Source organism: Chelonia mydas, chromosome 14 (genome assembly GCF_015237465.2).
Source record: "Chelonia mydas isolate rCheMyd1 chromosome 14, rCheMyd1.pri.v2, whole genome shotgun sequence".
NCBI classification, from domain to species: Eukaryota; Metazoa; Chordata; order Testudines; family Cheloniidae; genus Chelonia; species Chelonia mydas.
Window position 1 is genome coordinate 44,177,336 of NC_051254.2, and position 19,008 is coordinate 44,196,343.

The 19,008-nt window shown below is 62.5% G+C and overlaps 3 protein-coding genes across 10 annotated transcripts; all 3 read right to left on the reverse strand.

The window, feature by feature from the left end:
- Positions 1 to 207: 207 nt before the first annotated feature.
- Positions 208 to 5,513, reverse strand: LOC102947182 (heme-binding protein 2). 2 transcript variants are annotated; one of them, XM_037914260.2, is made up of 7 exons: positions 5,202 to 5,513; positions 4,855 to 4,933; positions 4,566 to 4,641; positions 4,194 to 4,311; positions 3,555 to 3,688; positions 2,658 to 2,821; positions 208 to 427 (listed from the first exon to the last, which is right to left on the reverse strand). In XM_037914260.2, the coding sequence occupies exons 2-7, from the start codon at positions 4,908 to 4,910 to the stop codon at positions 352 to 354; spliced, it is 624 nt and encodes a 207-aa protein (XP_037770188.1). In that variant the 5' UTR covers positions 4,911 to 4,933; positions 5,202 to 5,513; the 3' UTR covers positions 208 to 351. The 2 variants fall into 2 exon arrangements, with proteins under 2 accessions (XP_037770188.1, XP_043383592.1); XM_043527657.1 differs by having other exon boundaries at positions 4,855 to 5,513.
- Positions 5,514 to 5,646: 133 nt separating this feature from the next.
- Positions 5,647 to 12,854, reverse strand: ZBTB22 (zinc finger and BTB domain containing 22). Of its 3 annotated transcripts, none has more exons than XM_043527654.1 (2): positions 12,515 to 12,854; positions 5,647 to 9,509 (listed from the first exon to the last, which is right to left on the reverse strand). In XM_043527654.1, the coding sequence occupies exon 2, from the start codon at positions 9,488 to 9,490 to the stop codon at positions 7,973 to 7,975; it is 1,518 nt and encodes a 505-aa protein (XP_043383589.1). In that variant the 5' UTR covers positions 9,491 to 9,509; positions 12,515 to 12,854; the 3' UTR covers positions 5,647 to 7,972. The 3 variants fall into 3 exon arrangements, with proteins under 3 accessions (XP_043383589.1, XP_037770185.1, XP_037770186.1); XM_037914257.2 differs by having other exon boundaries at positions 12,461 to 12,527; XM_037914258.2 differs by lacking the exon at positions 12,515 to 12,854 and adding an exon at positions 9,888 to 10,246.
- Positions 12,855 to 13,008: 154 nt separating this feature from the next.
- DAXX (death domain associated protein) lies at positions 13,009 to 18,776 on the reverse strand. 5 transcript variants are annotated; one of them, XM_037913896.2, is made up of 8 exons: positions 18,639 to 18,776; positions 17,659 to 17,991; positions 15,906 to 16,710; positions 15,275 to 15,522; positions 14,885 to 15,050; positions 14,034 to 14,670; positions 13,362 to 13,542; positions 13,009 to 13,269 (listed from the first exon to the last, which is right to left on the reverse strand). In XM_037913896.2, the coding sequence occupies exons 2-8, from the start codon at positions 17,851 to 17,853 to the stop codon at positions 13,210 to 13,212; spliced, it is 2,292 nt and encodes a 763-aa protein (XP_037769824.1). In that variant the 5' UTR covers positions 17,854 to 17,991; positions 18,639 to 18,776; the 3' UTR covers positions 13,009 to 13,209. The 5 variants fall into 5 exon arrangements, with proteins under 5 accessions (XP_037769824.1, XP_037769823.1, XP_043383702.1 ...); XM_037913895.2 differs by having other exon boundaries at positions 13,362 to 13,545; XM_043527767.1 differs by having other exon boundaries at positions 13,362 to 13,545; positions 18,643 to 18,774.
- Between the last annotated feature and the right edge of the window lie 232 nt (positions 18,777 to 19,008).

Below are 19,008 nucleotides of genomic sequence, written 5' to 3' on the forward strand. Positions count from 1 at the left end.
CCCCCCCCCCATGCCCATTTCTTCCCTCCTCCCAGTCCAGATCCTGTTCTCTGCTTCCCCAGGTCAAATTCTTTGGGGTTCGGGGCTACCACAGACCCTAGCATGCACCCCCTTCTGGTGACCCACTAGGGCAGCTGCCAGGGGACCCCCCTGGCCTGTCCAGCTTTAGGGCAGCAACCAGAATTCATGCCTCATACACAGGGCAGCCTTGGTCACTTGGCTTTATTAAGGGGGTGGGGGTGGGGAGGAGGGGGGCTCCTCACTGGGAGCTCACTCGTGGGGGGCGGAATCGAGAGCTGGGTTTCTCACTCCTGGGGGGGCTGCGATGCCAGTGGGTGACATTTGGGGGGCTCACTCTGGGGCACAGCCCAGGCCGCCCCATGCCAGGCGCCAGACCTCGTTGTGGCGGTCGAACAGCTTCATGGGGCTGCAGAGAGACGGGAACAATAGAGCGGGTCAGGGCTTGGGGGACTCCCAGAACATGCTGTAAAGGGAAATCTGCCCCCGAATCCCTCCCAGAACCAGCTGCAAGGCGGAAACCTGCCCTTTCAATCCCCACTACCCAGCTTCTGGGGTAACAGGAAAACCTGGCCCACCACTAACACACCCCAGAACCTGCTGTAATTGGGAAACCAGGCCCCCATTAATTCCCCTGGCTCTGGGGGTAACAGGAAAACCTGCCCCCCAATCCTCCCACAAGAACCTGCTGTAATGAGGAAACCTGCCCCCCTATTCCCCCACCCAGCTTCTGGGGTAACAGGAAAACCTGCCCCCCACTAACCTATCCCAGAACCCCCCACTAACTGACCCCCCATTAATCCCCCCAGCTCCTGAGGTAACAAGGAAACCTGCCCCCCACTAATCCCCCCCCCGGTTCCTGGGGTAACAGGGAAACCTGCGCCCTCTCTAATAACATCCCCTGAGAACTTGTCCTCCCCCCCCAATTCCCTTCCCCCCAGATCCCAGTGTAACAGGGAAATCTGCCCTCCTACCCTCCCCACAACTCCTAATGTAACAGGCAAACTCGGCCCCCAACTAACTCCTTCCCCCCTCTCCCCCTGGCCAGCTGCTGCTGTGACAGGTAAATGTACCCCCCCCCCCCCCGTAACAGGTAAATTTGTTGCTCCCCCTGCTTAGGGACCCTGCCCCCTCCCAGCTGCTGGTGTGACAAGTCAATGTGTCCCCCAGCAACACCCCCCCCATAGGTAAAGTGGTCCCCAGTCACTGCTTCCCCAAGCTACTGGTGTAGAAGATAAACATGTTTCCCCCACTGCCCCCTTTCCTCCAAATCCTGAGGTAACAGATACACTTGCCCCGCAATGAGCATTCACTGTCCCCCAGCTCCCAGTGAAACAGAGATACCTGTCCCCTAGTCACCCCTTTCCCCCAGCTGCTGCCTGGACAGGTAAACCTGTCCCCTCCCCACAGAAACCATCCCACCCACCTAGTCTGGTGTGAAAGATAAACCTGTCTCCTAGTGCCCCCCACACGTCTAGTAACCTACCCCCACCCCCCAGGACCCCTTTTCCCCCAGCTCCTGCCATAACAGGTCAACTTGTTGCCCCCAGTGACACCACTCCCAGCTCCTGGGGTAACAGACAGCCCCCTAGCACCCCCCAGCTCCCAGTGTAACCCTTAAACCTGACCCTGTGATACAACAGGTAAACTGGGCCCCACATGGACACTCCTCCCAGCTGCACCTTGTACCCTGTAAACCTGCTCCCTAGGGACCCCACCCACCGACCCAGCTTCTGGTGCAACAGGGAACCCCCCCATCTCAGCTCTTGGTGCAATCCTTAAACGTGTCCCACTAGTGAGTGTTTAGCCCTCTGATTGGCTGCCTGCCCCACTTGCCCACCTTGGGGGGCAGAGCAACCAACCATAGCTACTGCAGACAGATTTCCCTTTCCCCCTCCTCTCTGCAACCCCCAGCCTCACTCATAGGATGGGAGGGGGAGGAGGGAGATAAAGACCTGCAGCAGGTCAGGGGAATGCCACCCCCCCCACTACTGTGAGCAGTGGGTCATTCTATGGGTCAGTCTGCTCTTTTCTCTCCGTCTCCTGTGAGCAATGGGTCGGTCCGCTGCCCCCTCCCTGCAGCAGCTGCTCTGTGGGGTGGCGGGGGAGTTAAAGAGCCCCTGGAGCTGCCTGTCCCCAGCCTGGAAGGGGAGAGGGGGGCCTGCTGCAGCCCCCACCCCCAGGTCTGGGAGAGGGGGTGAAGAGCCTGAGGAGGAGCAGAGAGGGGCTGCGTGGTGGGGGAGGACAGGCAGATGGGGGGGCAGAATCCACTCCCCCACTACATCTAGAGGCATGGATGATACTGTCCCAGCAGGATGGCGGGGGGAGCTCAGGGCAGCCCCCCAACATCTAGGGTGACCAGACAGCAAGTGTGAAAAATCAGGATTCGGGGGGAAGGAGCGTATATAAGCCAAAGCCCCAAATATCGGGACTGTCCCTATAAAATCGGGACATCTGGTCACCCCACCAACTTCCCACCCCTTCACAAAGGCCTCGGGTTTGGGGCCAAGCGCCTGGCGGTTTGGTGCCTGACTCAGGGGGTTGCTCCCCTGCGGTTGGCCTTGCTGCTGCGCCCTGGGGAATGCTGGTCCCTGCTCCGCCCCAGCACCCTGGGGGGCAGCAGACGGGTCTCCCCCCACCTGTTGTAGCCAGCCGAGTAGTGCCAGGAGCGGTTGAAGTGCCGGGCGTCCCTCCCCAGGGAGGCGTCAAGGGCCCGGATGTGGGTCCCTCGATTGGCGTCCGTGAGCCACCCTCCGAAGGAGCGAACGTAGGTGGGCAGAGCAGGGAACCGCTCGATGAAAACCTGGGCCAGACACAGAGAGCGGGTGTCAGCCCCAGCCAGACTGGGGTGTGTGCGGGGGGGAGGTGCGACAGCCCCAGCCAGACTGGGGTTTGACGGGCAGTCCCCGGCCAGGCTGGGTTGGGGGTCACTCACAGCAGGTTCAGTGGGTAGTTGGGACAGTGGGGATCACTTATAGCAAGTTTGGTAGGGAGCAGTTGTGGGGATGGGGGTCACTCACAGTGGGCTGGGTGGGAGAATTGGAGGCAGTGGGGGGGTCACTCAGTGGGTTTGGTGGGGGGTGTTACTCACAGCAGGCCCAGTGGGGAGCCATGTGGGGGCTGGGGGTCACTCAGTGGGGGGAGTCACTCACAGCAGGCTCAGTGGGGAGCCATGTGGGGGTGGGGGTCACTCAGTGGGTTCAGTGGGGGGGTCACAGCAGGCTCAGTGGGGAGCCATGTGGGGGCTGGGGGTCACTCAGTGGGGGGAGTCACTCACAGCAGGCTCAGTGGGGAGCCATGTGAGGGTAGGGGTCACTCAGTGGGTTCAGTGGGGGGGTCACAGCAGGCTCAGTGGGGAGCCATGTGGGGGCTGGGGGTCACTCAGTGGGGGGAGTCACTCACAGCGGGCTCGGTGGGGAGCCATGTAGGGGTGGGGGTCACTCAGTGGGTTCAGTGGGGGGGTCACAGCAGGCTCAGTGGGGAGCCATGTGGGGGCTGGGGGTCACTCAGTGGGTTCGGTGGGGGGAGTCACTCACAGCAGGCTCGGTGGGCTGCGGGGGGTCGCCCTGCCGCGCTGCCGGCAGCAGGAAGGAGATGGTGTACTCCTGCGTCTCTCCAGCAGCCTGGTCCACCCGGGTCAGAACCGGTGCGGTCATTGGGATCTTCACACCTGCCGGGTGTGTGTCATGTTTGCTCAGAATCCAGAAGTCCTCCCCTCCCCAGAACCACCCCCAATCCCCAGCCCCCCTCAACTGCAGCCAGCTCCTTGGGGAGGGTAGAGACCCCCTTTTCTTCTGTCCCTGTTCTACCGAGGCTCATTAAACGTGAAGCAGCCCCAGAGAGCAGGGGTCAACCCCCTATGTCCCTCCCGTTAGCCCCTGGGGACCTTGGAAGGAGTTTCTCAGGTTGTTACAGGGTCTCTGAGGGATGGATTATGGGCTATCTGGAGCAATGGAGTTTTGGGGGCCTGTAGGGACCCCATGGGAGAAGGCTGTGGGGTTTGGGGGACCTGGGAGGGAGAGGGGGGGTATGGTTGGGGACGCAGAGGGGCATATGGGTGGAGCAGGGCTGTGGGTCTTCTAGGGGCTCTAGGAGAGGGGTTATGTGTGGGGGTTGGGGAGCTGTGGGGGTGGAGTCCGAGGCTGGGGGAAGAGGGGCTGTGGGGGTCACCTTACCCAGCTGGTTCCGGCCCTGGATGTAGCGGAAGAGGTGCCAGAAGCCGATGGTCTTGGCGGCTGTGTACGTGTTGTTCACACGGGTGCTGACCCAGGCCGAGGGGGGGTAAAGCCGAGCCTGGGGGCAGGGGGGAGGACAGACAGGAGCACGGGAGTGGGGTCAATTTCTTCCCATGCTTCCTGACCCATCCCTCCACCCCCCTCCCTCCCAACTTCAGGGGGACTGGCTGGCTCCAGAGGGTGGGGAATGAGATGGGGGTCCTTTCCCCGCTAGGGGGCACAGACTCCAATCCAGCCCCAGGGTGGGGGGAACTGGCCATCTCGGGAGGGGGTATTTTAGCAGGTTTTCCCTCCCCCACAACTGACCCTCACCTCATAGTCAGAGCTGTTGCAGATGAGGTCAAAAGTGAAACATTCGGTGACTTCCCCGCAGAATTTAGGCTTCTCCCTGCAGAACCAGATGGGGATAGTTAGGGCGTACAGCCCCCCGGGATTGGCCCCATCACCCTGGGGGTGCTGTTGCCCCCCTTTCCCTGAATTGGATCTGTTGCCCCAGGGGGTTTGTGCAGGGATCAATCTCCATCCCCTGAGGCACTGGGGGAAGGGTTTGGGGACGTTCCCTCCACCACCCTCTGCAGTGTGGGGAGAGCCCCCCACTCACCTCTCTCCCCAGAGCCCCAGGGCCAGGAGCAGGAGTGGGGTGATTCGCAGTAGCATCGCAAGGGGTGTCGTGGCAGAAGCTGCAGGGAGAGACTCAGGCTGGTGATGAAAAAGCCACCCCCCAGACACCCCTGCCCCACACTGCCAAGGCCAGAGAACCTGGGGCACAACCTGCCCAGCCTGTAGGTCCCCATACCCATCAGTCCCCCCAGCAACCCCCAGCCCAGCAGGATCAGCTCTCAGGTGCACCCCAAATCCCAAAACACTCCCAGACTCTGAACCCCCCCCATCACTCCCTCTCCCCATCCCTTCTCTGCCCCCAGCTGCTCCATCACCCTGCAGACTCACTTGGGTGGAGAGTTTGGGGTGTGACTCAGCTCTTCCCATGCATTTGGGCACCAGGCAGATATGGGGCTGCTTTTATCCCCCTGCCCATGGAAGGTTACATAACCCCATGCCCAGCCCTTTCTGGCCCATGAATCAGGCATGCAGTTGGGGTTGTGTAACAGGGCGGCGTGTGTGTGATATAACCAGCAACCGGAACAGAGTGGAACCTCAAAATCCAGCCTGGTGCTAGGGGCCGCTGTACTGTGAGGGGGCGCGGGACAGGGAGGGGGACCGTGCCGTGGGTCCTGAATATGCGGTCTCCCCAGCCGGCACCAGAGGGATGTGTGCTGTGAGGGATCCTGGTTGTGCCCCATCTCACAAGCCTGGTGCTGGGGTTCCTCATGCCATTTTGGGGGGTGCTTTCCTGGAGTGGCACTGGCACACAATGAGAAGCAGGAGCCGGGCATCAAACAGACCAATAAATATTTATAGACATTAAAAAACCAACAAAGAATCAAGTTACAAAAGAATTGAACCAGACGGGAACTGAGGGGGAGGAGGGAGTGGGGAGCCCCACTCTAGCAGAGGCAGAAGTGCCACACCCAGCTCCTCACTGAGCCAGGTGATTCTCCCCACCCCCCACTGCGGAAAAGAGGCACACAGGTGGAATGGGGGAAGGACTTACTCCCAAAACAACAACAGGAGAGAACCCAGGAGTCCTGGCTCCCAGACCCTCCCCCCTGCTCTAACCCATTAGACCCCACCCCCTTCCCAGAGCCAGGGACAGGACCCAGGAGTCCTGGCTCCCAGACCCTCCCCCCTGCTCTAACCCACTAGCCCCCAGTCCCCTCCCAGAGCTGGAGACAGAACCCAGGAGTCCTAAGGCCCAATCCAGTGACTTCCCCACTAGCCCAGCATTGGAGGGATCCTCATAGAATATCAGGGTTGGAAGGGACCTCAGGAGGTCATCTAGTCCAACCCCCTGCTCAAAGCAGGACCAAGCCCCAATTTTTGCCCCAGATCCCTAAATGGCCCCCTCGAGGATTGAACTCACAACCCTGGGTTTAGCAGGCCAATGCTCAAACCACTGAGCTATCCCTCCGCCCACCCCATTTTTTTTTCTCTGGGGAGGAGGGGTTAGAGACAGAGCCCCTGTTCAGTTTGTAATGGGTGGATTACTACATCACACAACAAACACCAGGTGCTCCTACCATGGGGCCTGCCCTTCTCACTGGAATGCCCCCCAATGGAACCGGGGGGCATTCATCCCCAGCCCTTGGCAGGGAAGGGGGCATCGTACCTACATTCAGGTTAGCTCTGTGCTTAGGGAGTGGGGGGAGGGTGTTGTACCAGGGAGGAAGGGGAAGCACCAAACTGGGGGAGTCATCCCTGGAGGGGCGTTGTCCAGGGAGGGGAGAGATGGAGAAAAGGGCACAGAGGATGCTGTCCTGAGGGCAGTCGGGATGGAAGGGGGGTGCTGTCCCAGAGAGGGACGGGTGGGGGGTGAAGCACAGAGGGGCAGGGGACCCCACCCCACTATAGGGTGAAGGGGACACTGGCCCTGCCCCCGGGAGGGGATATTAATAGATCCCAAGGCCCGATCTCATCTGCCCCCAGCAGAACACAGCCCAGCAACCTGCCTGGCACTAACCCTGTTAGGCCTGGAGCAGCTCTCTCAGCCGCCCCATCCTGGTCAGAACGTGGCCCCCTTGGGCAGCTGTTCCCATGCCCCTCCCTGGTCAAAACCTGCCCCTGGTCTCCAGACTCTGGCTCTCTGGCTGCTGGGCCAAAGAGCCCTTGCATCACAGCTCTGTTCCAAGGCAGGGATCCAGTCACTCCTTTGCCATCTCCACGTGAGCAGCTTGAGTCTATCGCTGCAAGGCCTGTACCTTGTACCTTTCAGCTTTTTCTGAGCTCTCCTCCAGCCCCTCTCCAACATATCCCCATCCGTCTGGGAGCACGGGCCCCAGACCTGGACTCAGGAGCCCAGCGGCGGCTGCCCCAGGGCCAGGTACAAGGTAAAATCAAACCTGCCCATGACTGCCCTGTTTGTACCTCCAAGGATCACACTAGCCCTTTGGCCATAAATTGGGGTCCAGGGGGACTGGCCCAGGGAGGAGGGGTGAGGGTAGTCTAAGGGGAGATTTGGGGTTACCCCATCCTCCAGAAGGGATAGAGGGGGTGGGCTGCAGGTTCAGCATCAGTCATTACACATATGAGAAAACCAAAGTGAATCACAGACGGCCAGACAGACAGGGACAGGACAGACTCACCGACCCACAGGTCGGCCTGCTACACACACCACAGAGGGGCCACACCCCACAAACACACCCTCCCCCCAGTCTCCTTAGCCCATCATGGGCGAGGGAGGTGCCCCCCACCCAGCAAGGACCGGGGGGTTAGTGTTAAGAGTTCCTCAGGGACCCAGGAGTCCAGGTCCCCCCAGGGTACACAGCTATGGACCCACAAAGCCACATCCCAGGAATCCAGCTCCCTCCTGGCACTGGAGTGCGGGCATGGAATTCACTACCCAGGACCCCGACAGAGACTTCAGTCTCTACAATCATCACTGCTTCCTGTCTCACCCCACCCCCAGAGGGCATCCTGACTCCTCGCCCCCCCCCCCGCCCCACAGCATCCTGGGAAGAGCTGGCTGCTTCAGGTGGGGATCCAGTCACTGGCGAGTCTGTGCATCTCGGATGGGGGTGGGGGGGCATGTCATGTCTGTGCCCCAGGGTCTGTCGGGGAGGAGGGGGAGTCCATGTGCAGGGCGGGGGAGGCCGTCCGCCACGTCACATCTTCGCCCCGCTCCCCCCGCCGAAGCCCAGTTCGCTGCGTGGAGACCTCCCGGCAGCCTGGGGCTCCCGCAGCACTGCCCAGTCGCCCTCCCCTCCCGCGCCTGCGGCTACAGGCTCCTTCTTGAGTCCCCCACCCGCCCCGGAGAGGCGGTGGCGCCGCTCGCAGTGCCCCTTGTGGCGCATGAAGCTGTCTCGCCACATGAACTTCTTGGCACAGACGTCGCACTCGTAGGGCTTGAGGCCGGTGTGCGTCTTCATGTGCTCCGTCAGGTGGTGCTTCATCTTGAACTTCTTGTTGCAGACGGGGCAGTCGAAGGGCCGCAGGTTGAGGTGCATGTTGACGTGCCGGTCGCGCATGCTCTTGTGGGAGAAGGCCTTGCCGCAGTGGCACATGAAGATCTTGTTGCCATCGCCCGAGCCGGCCGCCAGCTGCACGGCCCCGTGCTCCACAGGGGTCTGGGGGGGGAAGACCAGGATCTGGTTGCCCTGCATGTCCATGGGCATGAGGGAACGCTGGGCAAAGCTGCCGCCACTACCCGGCCCCTCCTCCAGCCCCTCGTAGGGCGAGGGGAAGTCCTCCGAGGACTCGCAGAAGTTGACCTGCTCCTCCAGCTTGGCCCCGGAGGGCTCGGTCAGCGTACGCACGTCACTGATGCTGAGGGGGGGCTCACCAGGGGCCGGCCCCACCTCAACCGGGTCCTCGTCCTCCTCGCACGTCAGCACCAAGTCCTCCTGGGACCGCTCCTTCTTGATGTACACCCATTGCTTCTGGGGCATGATGCTGGGCTGCACGTAGGCTGGGCGCCGCCCCCCGCCCCCCCCATCCCCGCCGCTGTCACTCACGTCATCGTCTGTCTCCAGGATGAACTTGCTGCCGCCGGAGAAGGGCTCGGGGCAGCGGGTGGGACCCTTCTCGGCCTGGAAGATCACCTCCTCGTCCGGCCCCTCCGACCCATCCCGCTCTATGCCGCCAGCCACCCCTCGCAGCGCGTACTTGGCAGGCCCATGCTCCGGCCCCTCGCCCGTCTCCCGGGGGCTGAAGTAGTTACTGCTGCTGGGGGACTGGTTCTCGCTGGTGCGGCTGGAGTGGGCACGGAAGGAGGAGGAAGGCGAGGGGCCAGTCGTGCCCCGCCCCTCCTTGAGCAGCTCCGTGCACTTGTCCACGATGTGCCACATCTGCAGCACGCTGCCCACGGTGAGGAAGTTGACAATCTCATCCGAGGCCATGCTCAGCTTGCCGGTGTACGCGGAGCCCAGCACTGTCTCAAAGGCGCCCGGGTCCATGACGTTGGGCAGCACAATGGACGTCATGTTCTTCAGCAGCACCTGGTCGTGGAAGTAGGGCGAGGAGGCGGCGAGCACGGCCCGGTGGGCCCGGAACACCCGGCCCTGCACGTGGATGGAGATGTCGCACAGCTTGCCCTCCACCCGCTGCTGGTTCAGGTTCTCCAGCAGGGCGCTGGTGATCTCAGGGAAGTCCACATGCACGATGGCACCGCATGCCGGGTCCATGGTGCCAGGGATGGACTGCCTGCAAGAGACAGAGGATTAGAGCTGTGGGGTGCTGGGAGACACCCCCAACAATCTGGTGTCCCAGAGACCCTCTCTATGGGGTGCTAAGGAGACCCCTCCTCCTTCCTCAGATGCTGCGTTCCAAAGATCCCCAGGGCAGGGAGGGGGCCTTCTGTCGGTTGGGCACCCCCACAGATCCTGTGACTCAGACCCCCCCCCAGCACAGGGAGCAGGGCAGGCCCTGGATCTGAGGAGAGTCACTGAGACATTTAACCCTTTGTGGAATGAACCATAGGCGACAATTATGTCCCAGTGCCAATCCCCCAGGTTAGAGCAATTCCCAAAAAACCACCATGAACTCTCCCTCTGGGACCAACCAACTCATGAAAATCCTTACCGACCCCTATTGGGGTCCACCCCTCGGACAAGACCTTCTCCAACTCCTAACTCCTCCACAGCACCACCACCCGCAGCCCTGCAGCACTTGGCCGAGGTCTGTCTGGGCTGTCCATAGCATGTTTGAAAAGAACAGTGAAATACAAGTGTGTCTGGGAATGTGGGGGAGGAGGAGCCCCAGGCAAAGAGACATAGTTTCCGGGTTGTGGGAGCAGAACCAGGGCACTCAGAGAGACTGGGGTGTGTGGGGCACCCATCACACACACTGAGCCCCCTCCAGCCCCCCTCTTCCCCATCACAATCCACCTCCCTTCCCTCTGCACTCTCCCTGCCTGCATTATTGCCAAACCGCAGCTTCTCCTCCACACCCTCCCCTTAGCCCCCATTATAACCCTCCCACCCCACCAACACCCATTCCTGCTTCTACTATATAATCAACCCATGCCCAGCTCCCCTTCCCACCCATACCTCCGCATATCCCCCGCCCCCGGCCTAACCCTACCAGCCCCTGCCCCAACCCCCATACATCCCCAAACCTCGGGAAAAAGGGTGAACAGTGAGAGGGCAAATTTGCAGATGATATAAAATTACTCAGGATAGTTAAGTCCAAAGCTACCAAGGGGTCTCACAAAACTGGGTGACTGGGCACCAAAATGGCAGATGAAATTCAGTGTTGATAAATGCAAAGTAATGCACATTGGAAAACATCATCGCAGCTATACATATAAAATGGTGGGGTCTAAATTAGCTGTTACCCCTCAAGAAAGAGATCTTGGAGTCGTGGATAGTTCTCTGAAAACATCCACTCAATGTGCAGCGGCCGTCAAAAAAACTAAAGAATGTTGGGAACCGTCAGGAAAGGGACAGATAATCAGACAGAAAAGGTCATACTGCCCGTCTATAGTACTGCCTCCATGGGATGCCCACACCTTGAATACTGCAGCAGATCTGGTCGCGCCATCTCACAAAAGATATATTGGAATTGCAAAAAAGTACAAAGAAGGGCTACAAAAATGATCAGGGGGATGGAACAGCTTCTGTACACGGAGAGAGAGTAAAACGACTGGCACCGTTCAGCTCGGAAAAGAGATAACTGAGGGGGTACGACAGAGGTCGACCATATCGTGAATGGGGTGGAGAAAGTGAATAAGGGAGTGTCTGCCAGAAGCTGGGAGTGGGCTACAGGGGAGATCACTCAATAACTGCCCCTTTCTATTCATTTCCTCTGAAGCATCTGGCATCGGCCACTGGGCTAGATGGACAATTGGTCGGACCCGGTCTGGTCCCTCTTATGTCCTTATCATAAAGTAACTCCTGAGCCCCTGCCTGGCTCCCTGCCCTCCACGCATAACTGTCCTTAACAGTCCCCACCCCTCCGGTCATAACCTCCCCCAACCCCCCACTTCAGCCCCCAACTCTCAGGCACCACCCGATCACAACCCCTGACCCTCCGACCTTATACTTCTCTCCTGCAAACCTCCCCTAGCCCATCTCAACCCGCACAGAGCCTCCTCCTCCCCCTCCCCAACAGCCCCCCACCTTATACCCCCCAGCTTGCTTCCCAGCCGCCCCATGCCATGTCACCCCCCAACCCTCCTTTCAGCTCCTACCCTGCCCCTAGCCCCCTTCAACCTCAAAGCCAACTGGCCTCCCCCACAGTGCTCCAATCCCCAGCCCCTCTGCACACAGACCCCTCTCTCCTCATGTCACCCACCAGCTCCCCCCCGCCCCTAGACCCCTTGGGCCCCTCCCACCTCATGTCACCCCCTCATCTCCTCCCCACCCCTCTGCCCACAGATTCCTTAGACCTTCCCCCCTCATGTCACCCCCCCAGCTTCCCCCACTCCTCTGCCCACAGACCTCTCGGGCCCCCCCCATGTCACCCCCAGCTTCCCCCCCCCCCGCCGCTCTGCCCACAGATCACTCGGGCACCTCCCCCCTCATGTCACCCCCCAGACCCTCTGCCCCTCCCCCCAGCTCCTCGCCGCCCCTCTACCCACAGACCCCTTGGGCCCCTCCCCCCATGTCACCCCCCAGCTCCTCCCCTGCCCCTCGGCCCACAGACCCCTCGGGCCCCTCCCCGCCCCTCTGCCCACAGACCCCTCGGGCCCCCCCATGTCACCCCCCAGCTCCTCAGCCCACAGACTCCTCGGGCCCCTCATGTCGCCCCCCAGCTCCTCAGCCCACAGACCCCTTGGGCCCCTCCCCCCATGTCACCCCCCAGCTCCTCCCCTGCCCCTCGGCCCACAGACCCCTCGGGCCCCTCCCCCCTCATGTCACCCTTCAGCCCCTCCCCGCCCCTCTGCCCACAGACCCCTCGGGCCCCTCATGTCGCCCCCCAGCTCCCCCTGCTCCTCAGCCCACAGACCCCTCGGGCCCCTCCCCCCTCATGTCACCCTTCAGCCCCTCCCCGCCCCTCTGCCCACAGACCCCTCGGGCCCCTCATGTCACCCCCCAGCTCCCCCCCGCTCCTCAGCCCACAGACTCCTCGGGCCCCTCCCCCCTCATGTCACCCCCCCAGCTCCCCCCCCCGCCCCTCTGCCCCCAGCCCCCTTGGGCCCCTCCCCCGCTGACCCGCCCGCTCGCGCTCCGGGGCTCTCAGGCCGCCGCCACCATCTTGTTACTCACCCTCCTCCCCCCAGTCCCCGGCCCCGCCCCTGCCTGGTTTAAAGGGGCAGGCGCTGTCGCCCTCAGGCTGCCACGGGGGCACTGTCCGCCGACAGCCTGCCCTCCCCTTTAACACGGCCCAGCCCGGAGTGTGGAGCCCCTTAACTCCTTCCTCTTAAAGGGGCAGGCCCAGCCGCCGCTCTCCGTCGCCGAGCCAACGTCGGCCGACGACAGAACTTCGTCTTTAAATGCCGAGCCTTAAAGGGATCAGCGTTGCGCAGGCTCAGTTCCTTCCCTGGGAAAAAGCGGCCTCCGACGGCTCCAGCTGCTCTTTAACTCCCTCCTCCGTGACAGACAGGGCCGGAAAGGGGCGGGGCCTCCCCTCTAGTCCCCGCCCCGCCAAAGCCAGCTGTGCCCCGCCCAGGGACAGGCCAGCCCCCTCCCCCCACAGAGCCACCTGCCCCCCCATGTCCCTTTACCGCCCCCCAGCTCAGTCACAGCCCAGAGCCAGCAGCTGCTGAGTAAGAAAAAAGATTTTATTTTTCGGGTTTTTTTTGTTTTTTAAACGTTTCTTTTGTACAAAGAGGGAGGGGCAGCCCAAGAGATGGGGGGGCTCTGCTCCACCCCCTTAACCCCACCCCAGAATCAGCCACAAACAAACCCTGTTGCCCTCCCTGCTCCCCAGAGTCTCCAGCCCCCCTGGGCAGACAGAGGGTCTAATCCGAGTCCGACAGAATGATGATCTCCTCCGGGTCACACTGAGTCGCCACGCTGGTCTGGGGAGAGAGCAGGGCAGGGACACATGGTCAGGCCACCTCTCATCCAAACTAGCATCCCCACTCACCCCCCACCTCGGCCAGCCCCTCACCTTGCAGATCTTGGGCAGGAGGCGCTGGCACAGCTGCGGGCTGCCCTGGGAGCTGCTGACCAAGCTATGGAAGGGCGAGTCGGCACGGGTGGAGTCAGGCAAAGGGCTGCGGGGCAGCAGGCCATCTAGCGGCAGCTCTAAGTCCTCATCCTCTGAGCCGATGCTCTGAACCTCGAGGCAGCTGCTGGCAAGGGCGGGAGAGATGGGGGTCATGGGGGAGGGGACGGCATGGGGTGGCACCTGGAGTCAGCCCATCACACCAGGGGCAGGGTTCCCCTTCTCCCACAATGCACCCCCATACCAGGGCCCACCCTCCCCATGGCAGGCCAAGAGGGAAGATGGTTCCTGAACCCATGGGCCCCTTGGAACAGGCTCAGCTCCCAGCCCCCTTCACCCACTGGGGATGGCTGGACACGGATGGGCTGGAGTGGCCACCACACCCTGACAGTGACTGTCCCACCAAGGCCCCCCATGCAAAGACCCTCACCCATTGCTGTGGTTCCCAGTCAGGAGCAGGACAAGAGAGGGAACCACAGCGTCAGCTCCAGCCCAGCATCCCCTCCTTGATGTGCAGGGCCCACTTCCTTCTCCCCTGTTGTCTCCTCACCTGACACACAGAGCTCCCCCCACCTCACACACTGCCTGGCCAGGCATGTCTCCCCTTGCCCCCACCTGTTGCCACAGGGCAGCTCCTGGCGTCCCCTCTTGCAGGCCGGGGGCCCAGTGCTGCCGTTGAAGCTGGTGGAGCTGATGATGCTGCCCCCGTTCTCCAAGGGCCGGGCAAGGGGGCTCCTGGGGGCAGACAGCTGCCTTCTCTTGGCAGGGGGCTGAGTCCGGAGCCCGGAGTCCCCCATGCCGCCTCCCTCCTGCTTCACCGCAAAACTAGCAGGCTCCTTTGGGGAGACCTCCTGCTCAGTCCGGGAAGAGACCGTCTCGGGGGAGGCGGGGCCCAGTGGGGTGGCCTCAGAGGGCTCTGGGGACGAGGGGGTGGCCTTGGGGGTGGCCTCGGAGCCCCCTGGGATTTGGGGGGAGGGGGGTGGTGTCTCGCTGAGTTCCAGGGGTAGCGCCTCAATCTCCAGCACAAACAGCTCCTGCACCGGGCTGAATGGTGGCCCCTCCTTGGGTGATGGAGGCCCCTCGCCCTCTGCAAGGGGCAGGGGCTCCTCCTCTTCATCTTCCTCTTCATCCTCCTCTTCATCCTCGTCCTCCAGATCCTCCCCGCCTGAAGAGCATGGCAGTGGCTCCAGGCCCAACTCCATGCACTGGTCCTCCTGGTCCCCTGCTGTGTCCTCACCTGCTGCTTCTGCATCTGGGAGAGTCACCACAGAATAGAACCCAAGAGTCCTGGCTCCTAGCCCCTCTGCTCCAACCATTACATTCCACTAGACCCCACTCCCCTCCCAGAGCAGGGGACAGAACCTAGGAGTTCTGGCTCCCAGCCCCCCCTGCTCTACCCACTGGACCCCACTCCCCTCCCAGAGCTGGGACAGAATCCAGGAGTCCTGGCTCTGTGCGGTATGTACCTTGCATGGCTGCATCCTCTTCTTCCTCCTCCCCCACTTCTTGGCTCTGCTGCAGCTCCTCCTCAATGTCTGTGTCTGATGAGGGCTCTTCCTCCTCCGAGTCGTCCTCGTCCTCCTCACTGACCGCAGGTGCCCCTTGGCTTGCGGTGCTTGCGCTGGGGCTGCCCTGGGGAGGGTGGAGAATCGGGTGTTATGCCAGCCGCATCCCCACAGGGCTGTCTACAAACTCCCTTCGTCGTCCCCGTTCCCCCCCACCCCACCCCCGCCCCACCCACACAGAGGAGCCGAAGTACTCCCTTCCCCATGCAGGGGGCTGGGCAAAGTGCATGGCACAGCTTGGGAGCTCTGTCCCCCCACAGGGTGCACACTGCCATATGCACCCCACCTCACCTGTGTGTGGCACTGCCCCTCCCCTGGGTCTGGTGCCATGGGACAGGGTGGGGGCAGTAGCCCCTCCTGCCGGGGGGCAGCGCTGCCACGGGCTTGGGCAGCTCTCTTGCGGACACGCTCCTCCTCCTCGCTCTCGTCCTGCAGCTGGGCATAGCGCGAGACAATGCTGTCCAGCCGCGTCAGCGCCACCTCGCGATTCTCCCGCAGCCGCCGGGCCAGTGCAGAGTCCCTCCGGGCGGGGTCAGTGTCTGCACATAGGGGGGGTGTCAGAGGGGCCCCGAGTGGAAACACTCCCCCTCCCACCCCCAACCCGAAATAACCCCACCTGCCCTTCTCTCTATGATGACTGGGCAGGGCCTCATCTGGTCTTCCCCAACCAATGCTGCCCCCCGCACCCCCCTGAATGCTCTCACCAGGCTGACAACAGTCAGTATGTCCCCCCGTTCCCCCCCTCACCGGGCCGGTACGTCCCCCCGCACACACTGTCACCAGACCGGTACTGGTCAGTACACATCTCTTCCCCCTCCCCACCGCGTTCTCACCAGCCCAGTACTGGTCATTACGCCCCCACCCCCGCTCTTACCAGCCCGGTACTGGTCGCTACGGCCCCCCCATCCCCCAGTGCTCTCACCAGGCCGGTACTGGTCGGTGAGGTGGCTACCGAAGTTGTAGACCAGGTCGAGGTGGCGCCGCTCCTGCAGGCGGTTGCCCACCTCGCGAAAGGCATCCAGTGCCATGCTCTGCATCTGGCGCTTGGCCAGACCCAGGCTGTGGCGGGCGCTGGCCTTCTGGATCACCTTGAGGATGTCCGTGTAGTCGGGGAAGACGTCGGGCCGGTTGATGAAGCGCTCGATGCGCCGGTTGACCTCCGGGTAGCGGGTGCCCCGGTAGGGGATGCGCTGCTCGATCACCCGGCCCGTCAGGCTGCTGCACTGCTTGAGCTGGCACAGCCGCTCAAAGATGTGCATCATCTTGCGCTTGAGCCGGCTCTCCTGCAGGTAGGTGGAGTCCTCGCTGTCCAGCTCAGCCAGGTCCAGCTCCCGCTCCTGCAGCCGCCGGATCTCCCCCATGTAGACACGCAGCAGGTTCTCCAGGTAGCGGATTTGCCGCTTGGAGCCGGTGCCACGCTGTCCCGACGTCCCCTCCCCCTCCTCCTGGGGCGCCACTGGCTCTGGCTGGTGGGGGGTGGCGGGGGCTGGGGCTGAGCTGAGCGCCAGCTTGCGGCGCTGCGTGTGGGCCTTGAGCACAGTGCACAGCTCGTTGATGTAGACATAGACTTTGCTGCGCTTACTCTGCACACGCGTCAGGCAGCGCCCCAGCACGTTGCGAAACTCGGCTGAGGCCAGGAACTCGGTGCTGGCCTTCTGGTGCCGGCTGGCCAGGAACGGGATCACCTCGGGGTGCTCCTCCGTCAGCCGGCTACAGCACTCCAGGAACTGAAAAGAGAGACGTGGGGGGCAGGGTCAGATGGGTGCCAGCACTCCAGGACTCGGCGGAAGGGAGAATGGGTGTCCAGACCAGGTGGACACAGAGCTAGTGCTGGGGGGGAGAGAGGCACACATGCTCACAGGACACAGAGGTGGTCACATGGCCAGCAAGGTCAGGGGACCGAGGGGCGCAGAGCTCAGAGCAGCAAGGCACTGATGGAGTCACAGGGCGTTTTGGTGAGTGGACCAGGCTCAGGGGAGAGGGCTTGGGGGGGGGACAGGGCCCCTGTTCACAGGAACGCCTCCCCGGGCATTTTCATCTTCAGTCCCTATGGTTTGATAAAGAACCAAAACCAGAGTCTCTTCCCCTCAGCTGGGTCAGCCCTGGAGATCCGCTCACTCCCACCCCTCCCAGGGCCCACAAGCCGTGGGCTGTTCATGCTTCGCGCCACACAGGCCTCCCTCCCAAGCCCCTTTCACAATGGGGGAAGTGGGCTGGGCTCAGACCCACAGGGCAGGATCAGCCCAGCAGATTTAGCCAGGGCAGAGCAAGCCCCAAGCCTCACAGGCCAGCTGGCTGAGGAATGAGACGTGGGGGGTACCAGCGCTGATCCAGCCCCAGAGCAGAGACTGGCTGGCTCAGAGGTGCAGGGAGCAGCACACAGGGCCTTTCCCCTCTAGGGGGCACTGGCTCCAATCTGGTCCCAGAGCTGGCTTACAGGGTGGGGAATGGGACACGGGGCCTTTCCCCTCCAGGGTGTGCCAGCTCAGATCCAGCCCCAGCCCCAGAGCAGGGACTGGCTGGCTCAGGGAACAGGATGCAGGGTGGGGGATATGGGGAAGGGACTCAGAAGTCCGTGGGTGTGGGAGGGGTATATGTGGGGGTGGGAGAGAACAGGGGTACATGGCCAGGGAAGGCCATACATGGGCAATGGGGACTCTGCCAGGGGCACTTACCTCTCCAAAGAGCTGTTCGTTCTCAGCCTTGAAGCTGCCACCATGCTGGGCCAGGGAACCTGGTTTCTTGGTGGGGGTCCCATTGGGCTGTGGGGAGGCAGAGACGGGCCCTGGGGGCTCCCTGGGCATAGGTGGTGGCAGCCCCTCCTCCTCATCGTCCAAGACAATGATGTTGCTCTCCACTGTGGCGGCCATGGGGGTAGGTCACTGCCTGGGTCGGGGATCAGAGCTGTAGGGGGGGCCTGAGGGCACGGCACATCCCGGGGCGTGGGGGGGAGCCACGGGGAGTAACCCCCACAGTGCAGGGGGTCTCTCAGTCCCAGGGGGCAGTGCCTGCATGGGGAGATAGAATGGTGAGTGCTGGAGCCACCCCCAGGATCCACTCTATAGCCCTATCTCCATGCCAGGCCCAGTACCCACCCCCAATGCCAATCCTACTTCTCTATATGCCCCAGCCAGTAACCAGAGCCTGCCCTATATCCCCCTACCACATACCTAGTGCTTTCCCTCTATGGACCCTCATGGACCCTGGAATCCAGCATCTGCCCCATCCCCATCCTGTACTTGCCCCTCACTCCACCCTGGTACACAGGCCCCATTCTGTAGCCATCCCATATCCAAACCTCACGCGGTCCCTGGGAGCCACCCTATATCCCCCCCACCCTGCTACCCATCCCATATCACTCCACCCCAGACCCAGACCTTACCCCACCCTATAGCTATACACATCCCTTACCCACCCCATATCCTCAGGCCCTGTCCCCCCTCCGCCCGGAGCCCCACAGATCCTCCCCACCCCCCGCACCCCACAGATCCTCCTTACCCTCACATCCTCCACACCCCCACATCCCGCCCCCCCGCCCCGCAGATCCTCCGCCCCCCAGGCCCTGTCCCCGCCCCACAGATCCTCCCCTACCCCAAGGGCCCCCCCCCCAAGACACCCCAGGCCCTGCCCCGCCCCCCAGCCCTCGCGCGCTCACCCGCCTCCTGGTTCCTCCTCCGAAGCCCAGCACCGGAAAAACCGATTTCCCCTCCTCCCCGGACTGCGCAGGACCGGAAGTGGCCCTTTGTCACCAGCGGGCGCCGCCATGATCGCGTACGGCGACAGGTTACGGAGCTGCGGCCCAATCAGAGCAAGGGGCTGCCTCTGAGTCTAAATCCGCGACAAGGGCGTCGCATACGCCGAGCCAATGAGCGAACAGGACAAGAGGCGCTCCCGTCACCGCCGCCGTCTTCTTGTACGGCCCCTACGTTACAGGTGGGCGCGGCCATTTTCCTGTACGGAAAGTGCTTCGTCTTTCTTACGTCACGTAATCCCGTTCCGCCAATCAGCGGCCTGGGACCCAGACA

Coding starts and splice junctions, on each gene's coding strand:
- ZBTB22 (XM_043527654.1), bottom strand. CDS start 9,490: ATGGACCCGGCATGCGGTGCCATCGTGCATGTGGACTTCCCTGAGATC.
- LOC102947182 (XM_043527657.1), bottom strand. CDS start 5,240: ATGGGAAGAGCTGAGTCACACCCCAAACTCTCCACCCAAGTGAGTCTG. Junction 2,822..3,554: donor CGCAGCCCACCGAGCCTGCT/GTGAGTGACTCC, acceptor TGTCTGGCCCAG/GTTTTCATCGAGCGGTTCCC. Junction 428..2,657: donor TACTCGGCTGGCTACAACAG/GTGGGGGGAGAC, acceptor GTCTCTCTGCAG/CCCCATGAAGCTGTTCGACC.
- DAXX (XM_037913895.2), bottom strand. CDS start 17,853: ATGGCCGCCACAGTGGAGAGCAACATCATTGTCTTGGACGATGAGGAG. Junction 16,711..17,658: donor ACGAACAGCTCTTTGGAGAG/GTAAGTGCCCCT, acceptor CTCTCTTTTCAG/TTCCTGGAGTGCTGTAGCCG. Junction 13,546..14,033: donor GAGCTGCCCTGTGGCAACAG/GTGGGGGCAAGG, acceptor CGCCCTTGCCAG/CAGCTGCCTCGAGGTTCAGA.